General features: G+C 47.3%; 1 protein-coding gene across 1 annotated transcript in view; it reads right to left on the bottom strand.

Moving 5' to 3' along the window:
- Window positions 1-13,539, bottom strand: part of Fid (class I SAM-dependent methyltransferase fire dancer) — a 37,563-nt gene that overhangs the window by 10,749 nt on the left and 13,275 nt on the right. Inside the window, exons 2-4 of the mRNA XM_078193918.1 lie at window positions 3,111-3,327; window positions 865-968; window positions 97-288 (exon numbers count right to left, since the gene is read on the bottom strand). Of these exons, the coding sequence (XP_078050044.1) occupies window positions 97-288; window positions 865-968; window positions 3,111-3,279 (465 nt within the window). The 5' untranslated portion in view covers window positions 3,280-3,327. The remainder of the gene's footprint in view (window positions 1-96; window positions 289-864; window positions 969-3,110; window positions 3,328-13,539) is intronic.

Here is a 13,539-nt window from a genome sequence, read left to right as displayed (position 1 = left end):
TCCTGTTCCTAGCTAAGCGCTATAGTCATGCTGAAAGTATCCCGATCTCTTGATTTTCTCGTCGCTGATGCTGCCGTTGGCAGGTGAACCAGTTACCTTCCTATGCCTTTGTTCCATAGCCCATACGGAGATGACTAATCGGCCGCCTATCCGCAGCACTCGCGCGAGCTCTTTCAGCGCGTGCACCCTCCTCTCCGTGGTCGCGAAATGATGCACCACCGCAATCGAGAGGACCGCGTCGAAGCTCTCATCTCGGAACGGCAGGGCCAAATTGTCGCACATTAACACCTGAAATACAGTCAATCAATTATATTTAATTTAATTAAACCAAATACTGTATATATTATAATCATCGATCAATAATAATCTTTAATTAAAGCCGGTAACGAGCAAATAATTCACAAGATACGTTCGACGTTCTTTACAGTAAAATACAAGAAAATCGCGATCGTCGCACGCGCTCGACGACGCCGGCGAACGCGTTCGAATATAAAAGGAATGCGCGAGTTGCGCTGCTGCGTTCGCGAGCCCCAATTAATTATCAATTGATACGCTTCGATAAGAACAGAGAGACGTTTACGTCGACCACGTCACGGTTCGACTCGTTTCGACCACGTTTGCCGGGGTTTCGTCGAGAAGCACGGCATGCGGCGGCGGCGACGGCGGCCAGCGCGCGGTGGTTTAATCGGCAGCAGGAGAAAAACACGGTCTCTCGCTGGGAACGCTCCGGATACAATTAAACGCGGTAATTACGATTAGACCCCGACACAGCCAGGATACGGATGTAAGAGTCGGTTTCCTGCGCGGGCCGAGTATACGCCGACCGGCGCCGATCCGCGGTTTTCATCTAAATGATATATTCACCTCATTTTCCTTCTCACGCGCGATATCCGTGAAACGCTTGCACCGGTCCACTCCCACCTTAAAGATGCTGTGATTAACGCTCAGATACTTCCCGTTGCCACAACCTGGACAAATAAAGTCGAGCGTGAGCTAATGGGATACACGGCGCTGAACATTAATCGCGCGGCAAACATTTCGAAACATTTGACAAACCCTATTACCGCACGTTCGCCCGGCAATTACGTGTATTCCGCGATTAAATGTTACGAGACGGACAAGACGGTGTTTAATTAATTTTTTTTTGAAAAACTTGTTTTCAGAAAATTTTTTCTTTTTTAATCATTTTCTTTCACAGTTTCGTCGCAAATGCCAGTTTCATAATATATAGATGTAGTTCGTGTTACTTTTTGAAAGACCGAATGGAAGCCGGCAGATGAATTTTACGTCGTGGATAAGTTTCCCCAGGCTGGAAAAAACTTCTGCCAGCCGAGCGCGGCGCAGTCGGATTGTGAAAACTGTCCGGAAAAATAAATGTGGCGCGTTTTACGGCATGAGAAAAGTTCACGCAGGGTTATTAGACGGTGTCAGCTTACGGTGAATAAGTGGGAAAGGATCGTAGATTAAGGTGGAAATTAATGTTATATAACAGTGCCTCTCGACCATTTGGTTCCGACCCCGTTTTTCCATGAAAACTCTCTATCCGTCGGGCATCGGATTCAACGAATCGGCAGCCCGTACGAATTGCTCGACGGGGCTGGTAATTAATCGACTTTTGAAACAGCAAACGAACCATGGTTATTTTGATCTTCCCGTGTTAATACAGTGTACGACGAATGAACTTTCGTCGAAGTTACATACGGAATTCGCGCGGTTAAATTTGTTCGTAATGCTATTTTTATATGTAGCCGATGTTACGAGGAAGAAGTTAATGCACGATAAAATTACCTTGGTCGAACAACTCCGAACAAGATGAAATTACAAGGTCGAACGACCGCGAACAGTATGAAATCGCACGCTTCAACAATTGCGAACGGGTAAAAATCGCAAGGTCAAAGAATTGCAAGCGTGATGCAATTATCAAGTTTATACAAAGTATTCTCTAACAAAGGTAAGACAATTAAAAAAAAACAAAAACGATACAATTATAAAGTCAGTAAAACTGTTAAAATTCTTCGCATAAAATAAAATTGAAAATCGTACGAGATAAAATTCGAATAGAAAACGATGAAGCACGATTTATCAATGATTTCATCGTGCCGCAAACTTTGCAAAAAGGTCTGTAAAATGAATAACGTTAATTTTATGGCGCTGGCGGCGAATCGATGGTAAAATCGAGCGAAAAGATGGGAAAAGACGGGCGACGGGGAGCGCTCCGCGGCGCATTCGGAGCGGGAAAAATGGTTCGGGGGTAGGCGAAAGAGGCCGGCTCTCTAAAAGTTCGCCGGTCGATGAGTTTGTGTAATCCCGACGGAGAACGGATCCCACGGTATTTCAGCGGCGGGATCATGCGACGTGGGATCCAGGCGCGGGCACACGCGGGGGCCCTCGTGAACGCGGTGCTGCACGGATTCAGCGTCGATACATCCGCGCGGAGGTCAAATTGATCATGTGAAAGCGCGAGTATAGTGACCGGGGAGAGGCTGAAAGAGACCGCGATGAAAACCCGAGCAAGTACGACGGAATTAAGCCGCGGGAGCCCGGAAATGGGTCACCTGGAAATCTTCTTTCGTTTCCAGTCAATTTTGCTCATCGACCCGCAATCGCGGCCCGCCGTTTCGGTTATTCGAACCCCCGAGCGCGGTCGACCATTTCTGGCCGGCAGCCGATTGGAAAAATCCTTTGTCGCAATACGCCTTTTATTCCATTTATTTGTCTATTTATTTCAAATTACTGTTTGTCATTTTTACCTTCTCACTATACTTTAGGACGTTGGAAGGCTACCAAAATCGCGAATGGAAATTTCGATTAGATCAAACGATTACTCTAAAATTCTATCGATCGAAAAAACTCCGCTGCGATACATTTAGCGTCCTCGTGTCTCCGATTGATCCAGGAGTGACGATCAGCTGCTCCGAGCTTTCTTCTGATCAGTCGAAATTAGCCGCTGCAACTAATTGAAGAACGAACTGTGAACAGGAACGCGGGATCCAGGGAGTTGAATGCCGTATCCTAAACGGAGGATCGCCGTGGACGAAGGAGATTCGATTGTTTCCCGGATAACAGAGGATGTCTCTCGGATCAACGAGCCGGGGCGAGGCTCCACTCACCGATGTCGCACACCAGGGCCCCGGGCTCCAGTTCCTCGAGGAATTGATAGATCCGTGGCCAGTGTCTGCTTTGGACAGTCTTTTCGGCGCATTGTTCGTAAACCTCGTGGACGTAGGCTTGCTCTAATGCCACCGACCGAGCTACGTGCTCTCCCTCGCTTTCAGACATCCCTCTCGTTGAGATGGTCTACCCTCATCCACACGCGTGTCCGTGATACTGCAAACAGAACGTCGAATAAATAAAAGAACATTGAATAATGTTTCAGCCCTTGTATAAATAGATAAATAAATAAACAAATAAATAAATAAATATTTTCAAATATAGTACAAAGTAAATACAAATAGTACAAAGTAAATGGTAAAATCGTAGTACTATTTGTTAACGATTTTCGAGCGGTCGTTCAGGTAAACTACTTCGAATTTTTATGGACAGGGTTATACGTATTCCTAGCGTGAAAGTAAAGTAAGGGTCCGAAAGATGTTCGGAATTGGTCCCGAACAGGTGCCGGGGCACTCGGCGCATCGTAACCTATCCATTTTACGGAGAAAGGAAAGCACTCAATTTCTTCCAAACCACCTGGCACTCCGGCCGATCCCCGTGGCGTTTCCATGCGTCTATTGTTGGCCTCTCGTCGAATGCCGAAACAGGCCGCGCGCGATAGCTCTTTGTTTCTTTGTCGCGCCCGGCGAACAATGGACTCCGGGGAGTCACTTCAATCAGCCAAACGGAAAATCGGTGTTCGCTTTGGCGAGCAACCGGCGACCGGGTTTCGCTTTTCGCCGAACCGTTGGAAAATTTTCGCCGGCAATTATTTAATGGAATCAAAATCTGAACGATGAAAAGAAAAATCCGAGAATGACGAAATTGAAATCGAAATGGAACAGCTGGTATAATTTCTCCGTGGTTCGCCATAGCGAGGAACAAAAACGGGACTGGGTGCGTAAAAAGTAACGGCGCGTCTGGTCGACGTAAGAAGCCGGCGATCGAGCGATCGATCAACGATTCGCCTCGTAATATTACGGTTTGTATCTCTCGCCTCGTAATCGCGGGATTCGCGGATAGATCGCCGGGGGCCCCGGGACTCGTCTCTAACAGGAGATTCTAACGAGCTACGAAGCGAGGGGCCCCGCACGCGGGTTCTATTTGGTCATCCGCCGATTGATATTCCGTAATCGGACGGTGATGAAGAATTCCGGTTCCGCGGGTACCGGTTTCGTATGTATACTTTCTCGTCACTTTCTTTTATCGAACGGCACCGAGCCGCGGTTCGGCTTCGCTCGCCATCGAACACGACAACGACGACGACGTTGCGCGAAGTTCCGAAGGAGTTACGCCGCTGTTTCCGACGGCTTAATCCAACGATATCGGAGTTTCACACTTTCCTCGAGGGTTCCCTTCCACGCTTCGATTGTAATTTAGTTAGGCGCCGGTTACGCGTTCGCTCGACGATGCGAGGGAAATCGGTCGATACCGGCTACGGCGACGGCAACCCCGTTTACAGGCGGACTGCAATTGAATCGGCTCTCCTTTGTCGCCCGGGAATAATTATTCGTCGTTTAAGCCGCGAGATGGGTTTCTCTGACGGCGATTATCCGCTTGGATATTGGCGATCGCGTTTTTAGATTCGGCGGACACGCGATTGTCTCTTTCATTTTGCATATTTCCTCGTAAGCAATAGGATCGATGCGTTTCTAGTAAGAACAGACGAAACGCAAAATCGCAGATTTTATTCAATTATATTTAATTATATACGATTTACAATATGCATTGTATGCTACCAGCAGCGTCTTCGATCGCTTCGAGGAACAGGAATAATGCAACAATGTTTCTTAATTCCTCGAATGTCTTCGAAATGCGCCGATCTTCCTCGTAATTGCAACGAATCTGCAATCCAGCGATGATAAATGACAGGCTGCTGATTTTTCTACAGCACAGAAATTGTTACGCTAATTTCAGGATTTTCTACCGAATCATTTTAACGGATTGCAAACGGCGCAACGGTGTTTCCTCTCCTTCTTATCCTTCAGATAAAAGCATAAGACAAGAGCGGAGGACGCAATGGCGTAACGATTTGTATTCGTTCGGATTGGATCGTTGATTCCAGCGGTTCGTTGAAAATTCAATGTTAGGCCAGTTCTAAATCGGTATCGATCGGCAACCGAGGAAGGGGAGGGGGGGAGATATAAAGAAAAGCAGTTTATTTTGCCGCAGCGAGGGGTTAAAAATACACGTCTCACGGAACTTCCGGCGACACTGAAATAGCGTGTCGAACGCTTCCGCGTTCGCAGGGCGCTTTATGTTTCACCGGAGGCCTGCACCTAGGCGAACCGAGGACTATTTTTAGGGCGACGGCGTACGGTTCGGTCGAGGTTTTCCCCGTCCCTCGTGTAAAATCGTCCGTGAAAAACCCGCCCTAACCCCCCCGACTTTTACGTACCTATTTACGGACGAAGGTTACAGCGTTTCGCACCTTTTACCGGAAATACCTACGCCCCTGCGGCGCGCAGCCCAGTTCCAGACGACCAAATTACCACTTTTTACATTTGTCGATAATTCCGATATTTATCGACACACTTGGTTCAAGGCGTCTATAAAATCTTCGAACAATTAGGCTGCGCATTTAACCGGCTTTGTTAAATGAGATCGGAGCGTGGACAAATTTTGGAGAAAAATTGGCCGACTTTGACGGACGGTAACTCGATGCACAGCCGTTGCAAAATTTTTTACGAAGACGCCGTTTGCCGTAAATAAAGCTCAATCATTCTCCTTTATTTGAAAAAAAGTGAAAGGACGCTGCGATTTTTTTTCGCAAAGTTACAGCACCTCGAATCGAGCTTCTTGCATCAGAGCCTGCATTGACGGTGTTACTTATATACGGATTTTATTATGTAACAACAATTACCTTATTACTTATTATACAATATTTCCTATAAACAATAAGAACGCGAAAGATTGGCTTTATCGAACAGAAGGAGTTAGGCGTCCCTTCCGGGTCCCATGCCTCTCGACCACCTCGTGCATCATGTTCTAACGTCGCCGACGACTGTCAACGACGAAACGAGCGTTCTTTCGCGAGGATAATTAAAGCCGACGTGAAACGTGGCTCACGTTCGGTTATATTGCGGCGGCAACAGCAACGTCAAACGTGACTCCAGAACACCGACCACGGAAATCATTATTCCATAGAACTCGAAGAGGGCACGGGGACCTGCGACTACGCCAGCCGAGCTGTACTATAATCAGCCCCGCAATTAGGATGCCGGCTCCCTCTATCTCTCTTCTCTCTCTTACTCTATCCCTCCCTCGGTTACTCATTAATTGACCGGCAGCCGCTAATTGCAGACTGCCGTAGTTCCACGATGCATCGTGATCCGTTGGCCAACACCTGAGAGAACGCCGCTTCGACAATCGAGACAAATTGCTGATCCACCCGGGACGGCGGGTAACGATCCGCGGGAATCATTGTCGATCGAGGATATTAATCGCGATATTTTCCACAGCCGATCAGCACTTGGTCGCCATTAATCATTTTCTCATGGAACGAGACGGCATCTTTTCAGTCTCTGTTCAAAGAGTTCAGAGATCCCGCAGATTTCCACAGGAAAGATTTTTAAAAAATTCACGTTCGACGAGTTTAAACAGTGTAATAACGATGGAAAGATGGCGGGGGTCGTTTGGAAAAATTATAAAAAATTGCGGAAAGATGGTGTCCTGGCCGACCTGATATTTCCGCGTCCAGCAGCAACTCCTCGTCGCCGGGAATCCACAGGTAGCACACGTTTGACCTAATTAACGGCGAGATCGTCCCCCCGGCTGTCCTACATCCCCTAATGAATCACCGCGCATCGATGGCCAGTCCAAGCGTGACCAAACCAAAGATCCTCCGTCGCTCGGTGAACATTCCTCCTGTCTTGACGATCGCTTACGAGATCCTCGAACGCTCGTCGAATCACGGCCTACAACTCCGCCTTACACAACTCCTTTTTCACTTTCTTCGTAAACGCGACCGTAACGTTGCAGATACGCGGGGAGGGAAGACACGGATAATTACAGTGTCACTGCCAGACTTTCTTGTTAGCGACTTTTATCAGATCTCGGAGACGAGAGGCGAGGGTGAAGCAATTTTGTCTGATATTTCACGAAGCCGTGAATATCCTTACGATGATATCGCGAGACTGAAAACTGCGTCACCGACAAGGAAATATATTTTACGAAGTCATTTTCCACAGTCGGAAACTAATTTCGAATCAGGTACTTCGCGAGAGTCCTTTGACCACTTCGATGAGAGCAGGGTTAATTTAAAATTCCAAATTCTGGATTTTGCAATTAGTATAGACGATCTTTGTGGTCCATAGAAATCACTGATAATATGAAATAAAATTTCCATCTTTGATCTTTCTAATATAACTTCAATTAACGGAGAGTCCCGTTAATCAAAAAGAATTCGAAAGAACGCGATTACCGCGCTCGTTCCGGAACCCGACCCGGGTCTCCTCGAGTCAAAGAAAAAAAATTTCTTCCCAGCCCCGGGAATTCCTGCAGGGGGTGAAGAGAGAGAAAAAAAGAACTGTTCATTTCCATGAGAACGCGAGTCGCGCAGGCGAAGTTGCCGCAACTCGAGGACTCCTGCGAGTTTAATGCTGTGTATTCACTCGAGAGTGGAAGCTCTCGCGAGCTGAAAACCTTCGTAGTCGCGGCCGATCCATATATGGGTCATGATGTTTTTCAAGAAAAAGTTCAGAAGTCACACGTGGTCGAGGAGAACGGAGGCGCGACGAGTATAATTAACCGGGCGGGGATATTGTAAATCCGCGGGACAAGACATTGTCCGTCATCCCGAGGACCAGGTTTTGCTATTATTCTTAAAACAAAAGTCGTCGTTAGTTCCGCCAGCTGGAGGATCGGCGAGAACGTGTCCGACGGTGTCTACGATCATGTAGAAACGACGGTGGCTTCGTACGGAATGCTGTTCGTATTTATTAGATGGGCAATATAGGCGGACAACAGCCACACCTATGTATACAAAATAATGGTACATCAATTCTATCTAAATTTCCATATAAAATGGAGCATCGGTTGCTCCAACAAATCCATTAAACCACCAACTTCCCTCGAAGATCTCGCGACTCGCAGATTCTCGAACGCTTTCGCCCGGCAACCGAGCAAAGTTGCGGTGCAACAATCTATCCTCTCGCCGCGAGTGCATCGACGTTTCACACCGCGTGAAACGAACATCGCGCGGAGTAAACAGATCGACGTTGGAAGAAAGAGAACTCGGCCGACGAAGAACCCGCGCGCGGGATCGGTTTCCAATTACCGCAGACATTTTATTGCTGCGTAAACCCCGGGATTCTGCAGTTTCGCCGTGATCGTCGCTGCACGGGAAAAGAAAAAAAAAATCCGGGCGTCGGAACTTTCTAACGATCTCCGGGGCGGACGACGCGGACGAAAGGACACCGTCGGCGAACGGAATGGCGTTCGGGAACGACGGTCGCGCCGCTGAAAACGACCGGTTATCATCGGCCGGCGTCCCTCCCTCCCCCCCTGCGAAATCGTAAATAACAGGCCTCGATAAAAGCCGCGGAGATCGACCGGAAATCGGCGAAGCTATCCGTAACACTTCTGTTGACAGACCCGACAAAAGATGCAACAGCGGGACCACACCAGACGTGGGTTGGATATATATCGTATAGTTATCGGGAGGGGGGGGCTCCGATCCGGATTGGATTTTATCGAGCCCGATGAGAGAAATGCTCCAGATACGTCCTAAATGCGGCTGCCGATCAATCACTGACGTTATTCGGAATACGTTCCCGCCGCTCGCCTACCGGGCTCCTCGATTAGGGCACGAGAGTTACCAGGATGCAATCGATACCTTTGCGGATGGATGTCTATTTTGTTTTTCAGGTCGACCAGCGAGACGCGATGCCTTCCGTACGAGCGACGGTATATGTCGCATTGCTGCCTAGAGCTTTCAGCTGTTCGGAGAGAAACCACTGCCGAGGACGCAGGCTTTTATATTATTTAAATTAAATTCCTGCCTTTGTTAATCGTCTTCCTAAAATCAAATTCATCAAATAATTTTAACAATAACGTGATGATATTTGCTGTAAATTGCTTCCAGGATTACTAATACCAGTGGCATATTTATCGTGTTAATTACTTCGGTGCATTGCTTCTAGTTTCAGTTGCTACGGCAGAAAAATGGCAAACCCGTTGTTGCCCGGAATTCTGGGAAACATTTACCGAATCACGGCTAACGTTCTTATCGCCCGGCGATCGGAGATTTTGCCAGGTCGATCGTCGTAGCAGGAAGCATTTCCACTCGAGATTGTGGCTATTCCAGCCGGGTATCGTCGCATTGAAGGGTCCTCGTCGGCCGGTGACGACGACGGCAAGTGGTCCGACGACACAAACAGGTCGAGTGGCCACTTCGTCGGCGAAACGGAAGAACTGCAAGACGTCCACTCGTTTCAACCACTACCATCGCCGTCGGAGAGCGAGGACATCGAAACAAACGACCGGGAAAGAATCGGCCGAGGAAACGGAAGTCGGACCCCGCTGCAGCCACAGGTAGATTTTCACCTGACCTCGGTGAAACGTCGCGCAGTTGCATTAATTCGACGCGCGGTTACGATGGAAACGCGACTCGATCCGAAGAGAAGCATTTGCAATAATTTATTACAATAGCATCGATAACATTAATTTGATTCTCCTCCGATGGTTTCTTCTGCTTCGCGATCTCGTTCAGCAAAGACCACGCCATCTTGTATAACCAGCAAAATAAAAGCAAGACGGAAGCATATTTATTGCTATTATCTGTTTCATGGTTTTCGTTACCTTCGCCCGGACAAAATCGACCAGATGAAATCGTCTCGGTTCCACACCGTCCGATACTTTTTCATCGGTCTCGAATTTTTTGCAGAGTCGACGAATACCCCGTCCGGCTATCCCGATTTTATCAGGCCGAAGCCTGACCCGTATACTCCACCGTCCACCGAGTTTCGTTCTTTCATTATTTCGTGTCCCCGTTAGTCCGTCGTTCGCGCGCTCGTCCTTCTGTTTCTCTCTTCTCTTTTCCCTTCTGTCCGATTTCCGTTCCCATTTTTCCTCGGATTTTCCTGGGATCTCCGATGCCGGGTTATTGTTATCACGCAGGTATAATGTTCCGCATCCTTCGACGATACTTCGATTACCAAGTTCTATCATTAATTTACCGTCTCAAGAGTTTCGCGTCCCTTATCCGTTGACCATCTTCGTCGCCCGCTACAGCCGACATTATTGTCTCTTGTTCCGTGGTCTTGCAGACGGCTCTCAGCAGGTTTCACGTCAGATTCATTAATTCGGCGTCTCCATCCCGTTGTTGCGGCACGCGGACACAAGCGCCGCGTTGGCACCGTGTTGCCTAACCCTATTATTTATAATTTTCCGTGAAATATGTGTCTGCGAACGTGACTCGGCCCCGCAGCCGGGGGACTCTCGTTAACGCAATTCACCGCCGCGCTCGCGCATGCAGCCGCTTTTCAGCGAATCTTATTAAATTTCAACTCCTACGGAGATATCCGATCGACGTAACCAGACCGCCAGATACTTTAAACGCTTCTGCACGACGAGGAACGATCACGCGAAAACACGGTGATGCCCGCGAGACACCCCCCGCCGGTCTAATTAAGGGAACACGAGCGTTTGGTTAACAGCTCGTTCGTATAACAGCATTTAGATCATTTCGCGATCTAAATGCAAGAAGTTATCTCTGGTAATATGGTCTAATGATCCGGCGGTACGGTATAGTAATTTCACGCATTCAGCGCCGACGATCAACCGCTAAGATTCCGACAAGGTAAAGGAATTTAATTAATTAATGCGAAGTTAGAAAATTAATATCTGTCATGAGCGATGGCGTTAGAACTCTTTTACATCCGAGACGTCTAATCAAATATTACGATGGGAATAAATTTTACAAATTGGTAAAAAAATTAATGTCAGCCGTATTTGACCGACGCGGTGCTCGACGTTTTAAAACGCTATGTCGATAGACCGGCTGCAGATAAAGTGTTAAGGAGAACAATAACGTTGCTGTACGACTACTGTTTCTCGAAACTAATCTTCGAGGATCCGTTCTTCGTTTGCATAAAGATCTTCAGTCTAGGTGTAACAGTTTTGCTTGGGAAGAAAAATTAATTACAATCCAATCTGCATCGTTCTCTTGTTCCCACAATTTTATCATCTCTGGATCAGTCTTAGCCCGTTTTCACCGTGCTTGCATCACGTTTTACAAATTTTATTTTTATTCGAAAGATTGTGCTTGTTCCAAAGAAATATTTTTTAATGTATATTATAAATGAATGCGTATTCCATAAACTTTGATCTTCGATCGCATAACATAGTATTTCCTAGAAATTTTATTCACGTCCCATGTCCGTCGTCGTCCCAGCATCATCCCCTTGTTTCTGCAATTTTGACTTCCATCTTCGAAACCCGTGTCCCATACCATTTTCCTTTTATCTTTATACAATCCTCGAGGTCCTGCGACTTCATTGTTATTTTTAGCCGTACCTTGCTCCATTTTCTCTTTCACATCCGCACCATCCTCGCGCTTTCACAATTTTATTTTCGTTTTCAGATCCGTCCTCTGTCTCTCTCTGTTCGCTCTCCATTTTCCTCTCTCTCTCTCTCTCTCTCTCTCTCTCTCTCTCTCTCTCTCTCTCTCTTCTTCTGCATCCAGCAGCCACATCTCGATATTCACCATCCCTCTTTCCATCGGCCACACGCGCACACACAGCCCGACCGACACCCACACACAACACTGACGCCACCAATACGCGGCTGCGCGGTGAATTTATTCGATATCCTCCTCTCGTTCGCATAACTAGGTTAATTTCAGTGCACCAGTTTAACTAATTTAAGGACGCGCACGATGCACACACCCCGAACCGACAATCGAACGGGGCCCGGACACGCCGCCCGGCTGGACCGATCACCACCACCGGCTCTCCGCGAACATGATCGAGCACGGGTGAAACACTATTTCCGTGGCGACGGAAAATGTCATGCTAATTTAGGTTCGATCGTGTTAAAACTTCAACGTGTCGAACAATTTTCGATATCATTTCAGTGACGTCTCGTTGCATTTAATCCGGTCGAGAGCGATCAGCGCTGTTCTTCGCGCTTGTATTTCAACTAAATAAAAATGTCTTATGTCGAAACTGTATAACGTAACTAGTCAAACTGGTCGAACTTGTTTCTCGACTAAATGACTGAATTGTCGGACGTGCGATGAATTTGTTTAATATCGAATCAATTGCGACGACGAAGATATTGTAGATGACACAAGGTGAGGAATTAGGTGGGCTGCTTCTTTCTCAAAGATCTTTATTCGACTGCCCTTTCTCTTCGGGGAAAGGGCCTCCTCCCCTCGATGAACCATCTCATCACCCAAACAGAGACCTCCTTATCTCGGAAACATAAATAGTGCGCCGCCTGACCAGCGACCATCTCAGAGATCGCTTACAATATATACAACGATTGTTACGTTACGCGAGTGGAAGCGACGATACCGATGAAAAATAGGTCGTTCTTGACGGTCCGTTGTTTCCACGCGAAAGAAAAAGAAGACGTTCGCTCTGTACGCGTTCGGTCCGCGCGACGGATCTTTTCTCTCTCGATTTGCAAGTTAACCAGATATTTCAACGAGGCTAATTGTCCGCACCTCGAGGAACAATTTGCACACGAAGATAGGATCGTTCCCGTGGTGCCGGGCATTATTCCCGGAGGCAGCCGCGAGAGACGCGCACGCCTAAACGAACCTGGCGGCTCGAAGTGACAGTGAAAGTGTCGAAGAGAAAGGAGATGATCGGAGCGAGATAGCGTGTATAGTAAACGCTTGTGGCACGCGCGGCCGCCCCGCCTCTCGGGATTCCCGTTGTCTTCGGTGCCCCGTGTGCTCGCCGTTTATTCCAAACAGAAGACTTCGTTAACTTCATTAGATTCGATAATTCCGCCGACTCTTGCTTCTACAATAGAAATCGATTCATCGGCTCGTTATCTCCGATCACGGTACACGAATTCCTTCCATTGTACTTGATCAATTCGTTGGCCTCATTACCGTTGTTTCCATCAACTTATTCGACAAGCCCATCGAGTTTCAATGGAATCCTTTCAATAATTCAGAAACTCATACATTTTCATTGCACCCGTATTTTCACCAACGTTCCCTCGACGAGCGTTCTTCGCGGACCGTACGATTATTATTTTTTATTAGATTCATTCGGTCACGCCCATTTAATTCGTTTCCATGGAGGAACACGATTTAGAGAACGACGTTTATGGAGACGTTGATGTTATTACTGTTGCTAATAGTATTCGAGTACAGGGTTATTAAAGTTCTATAAAACCGAGTACGATTCGAAGTCGTTCTTGTTAATACTG

This window comes from Augochlora pura, chromosome 11, assembly GCF_028453695.1.
Source record: "Augochlora pura isolate Apur16 chromosome 11, APUR_v2.2.1, whole genome shotgun sequence".
NCBI lineage: Eukaryota > Metazoa > Arthropoda > Insecta > Hymenoptera > Halictidae > Augochlora > Augochlora pura.
Note: the sequence above shows the minus strand (reverse complement) of the source record. Positions and strands in the feature narration are given on the sequence as shown.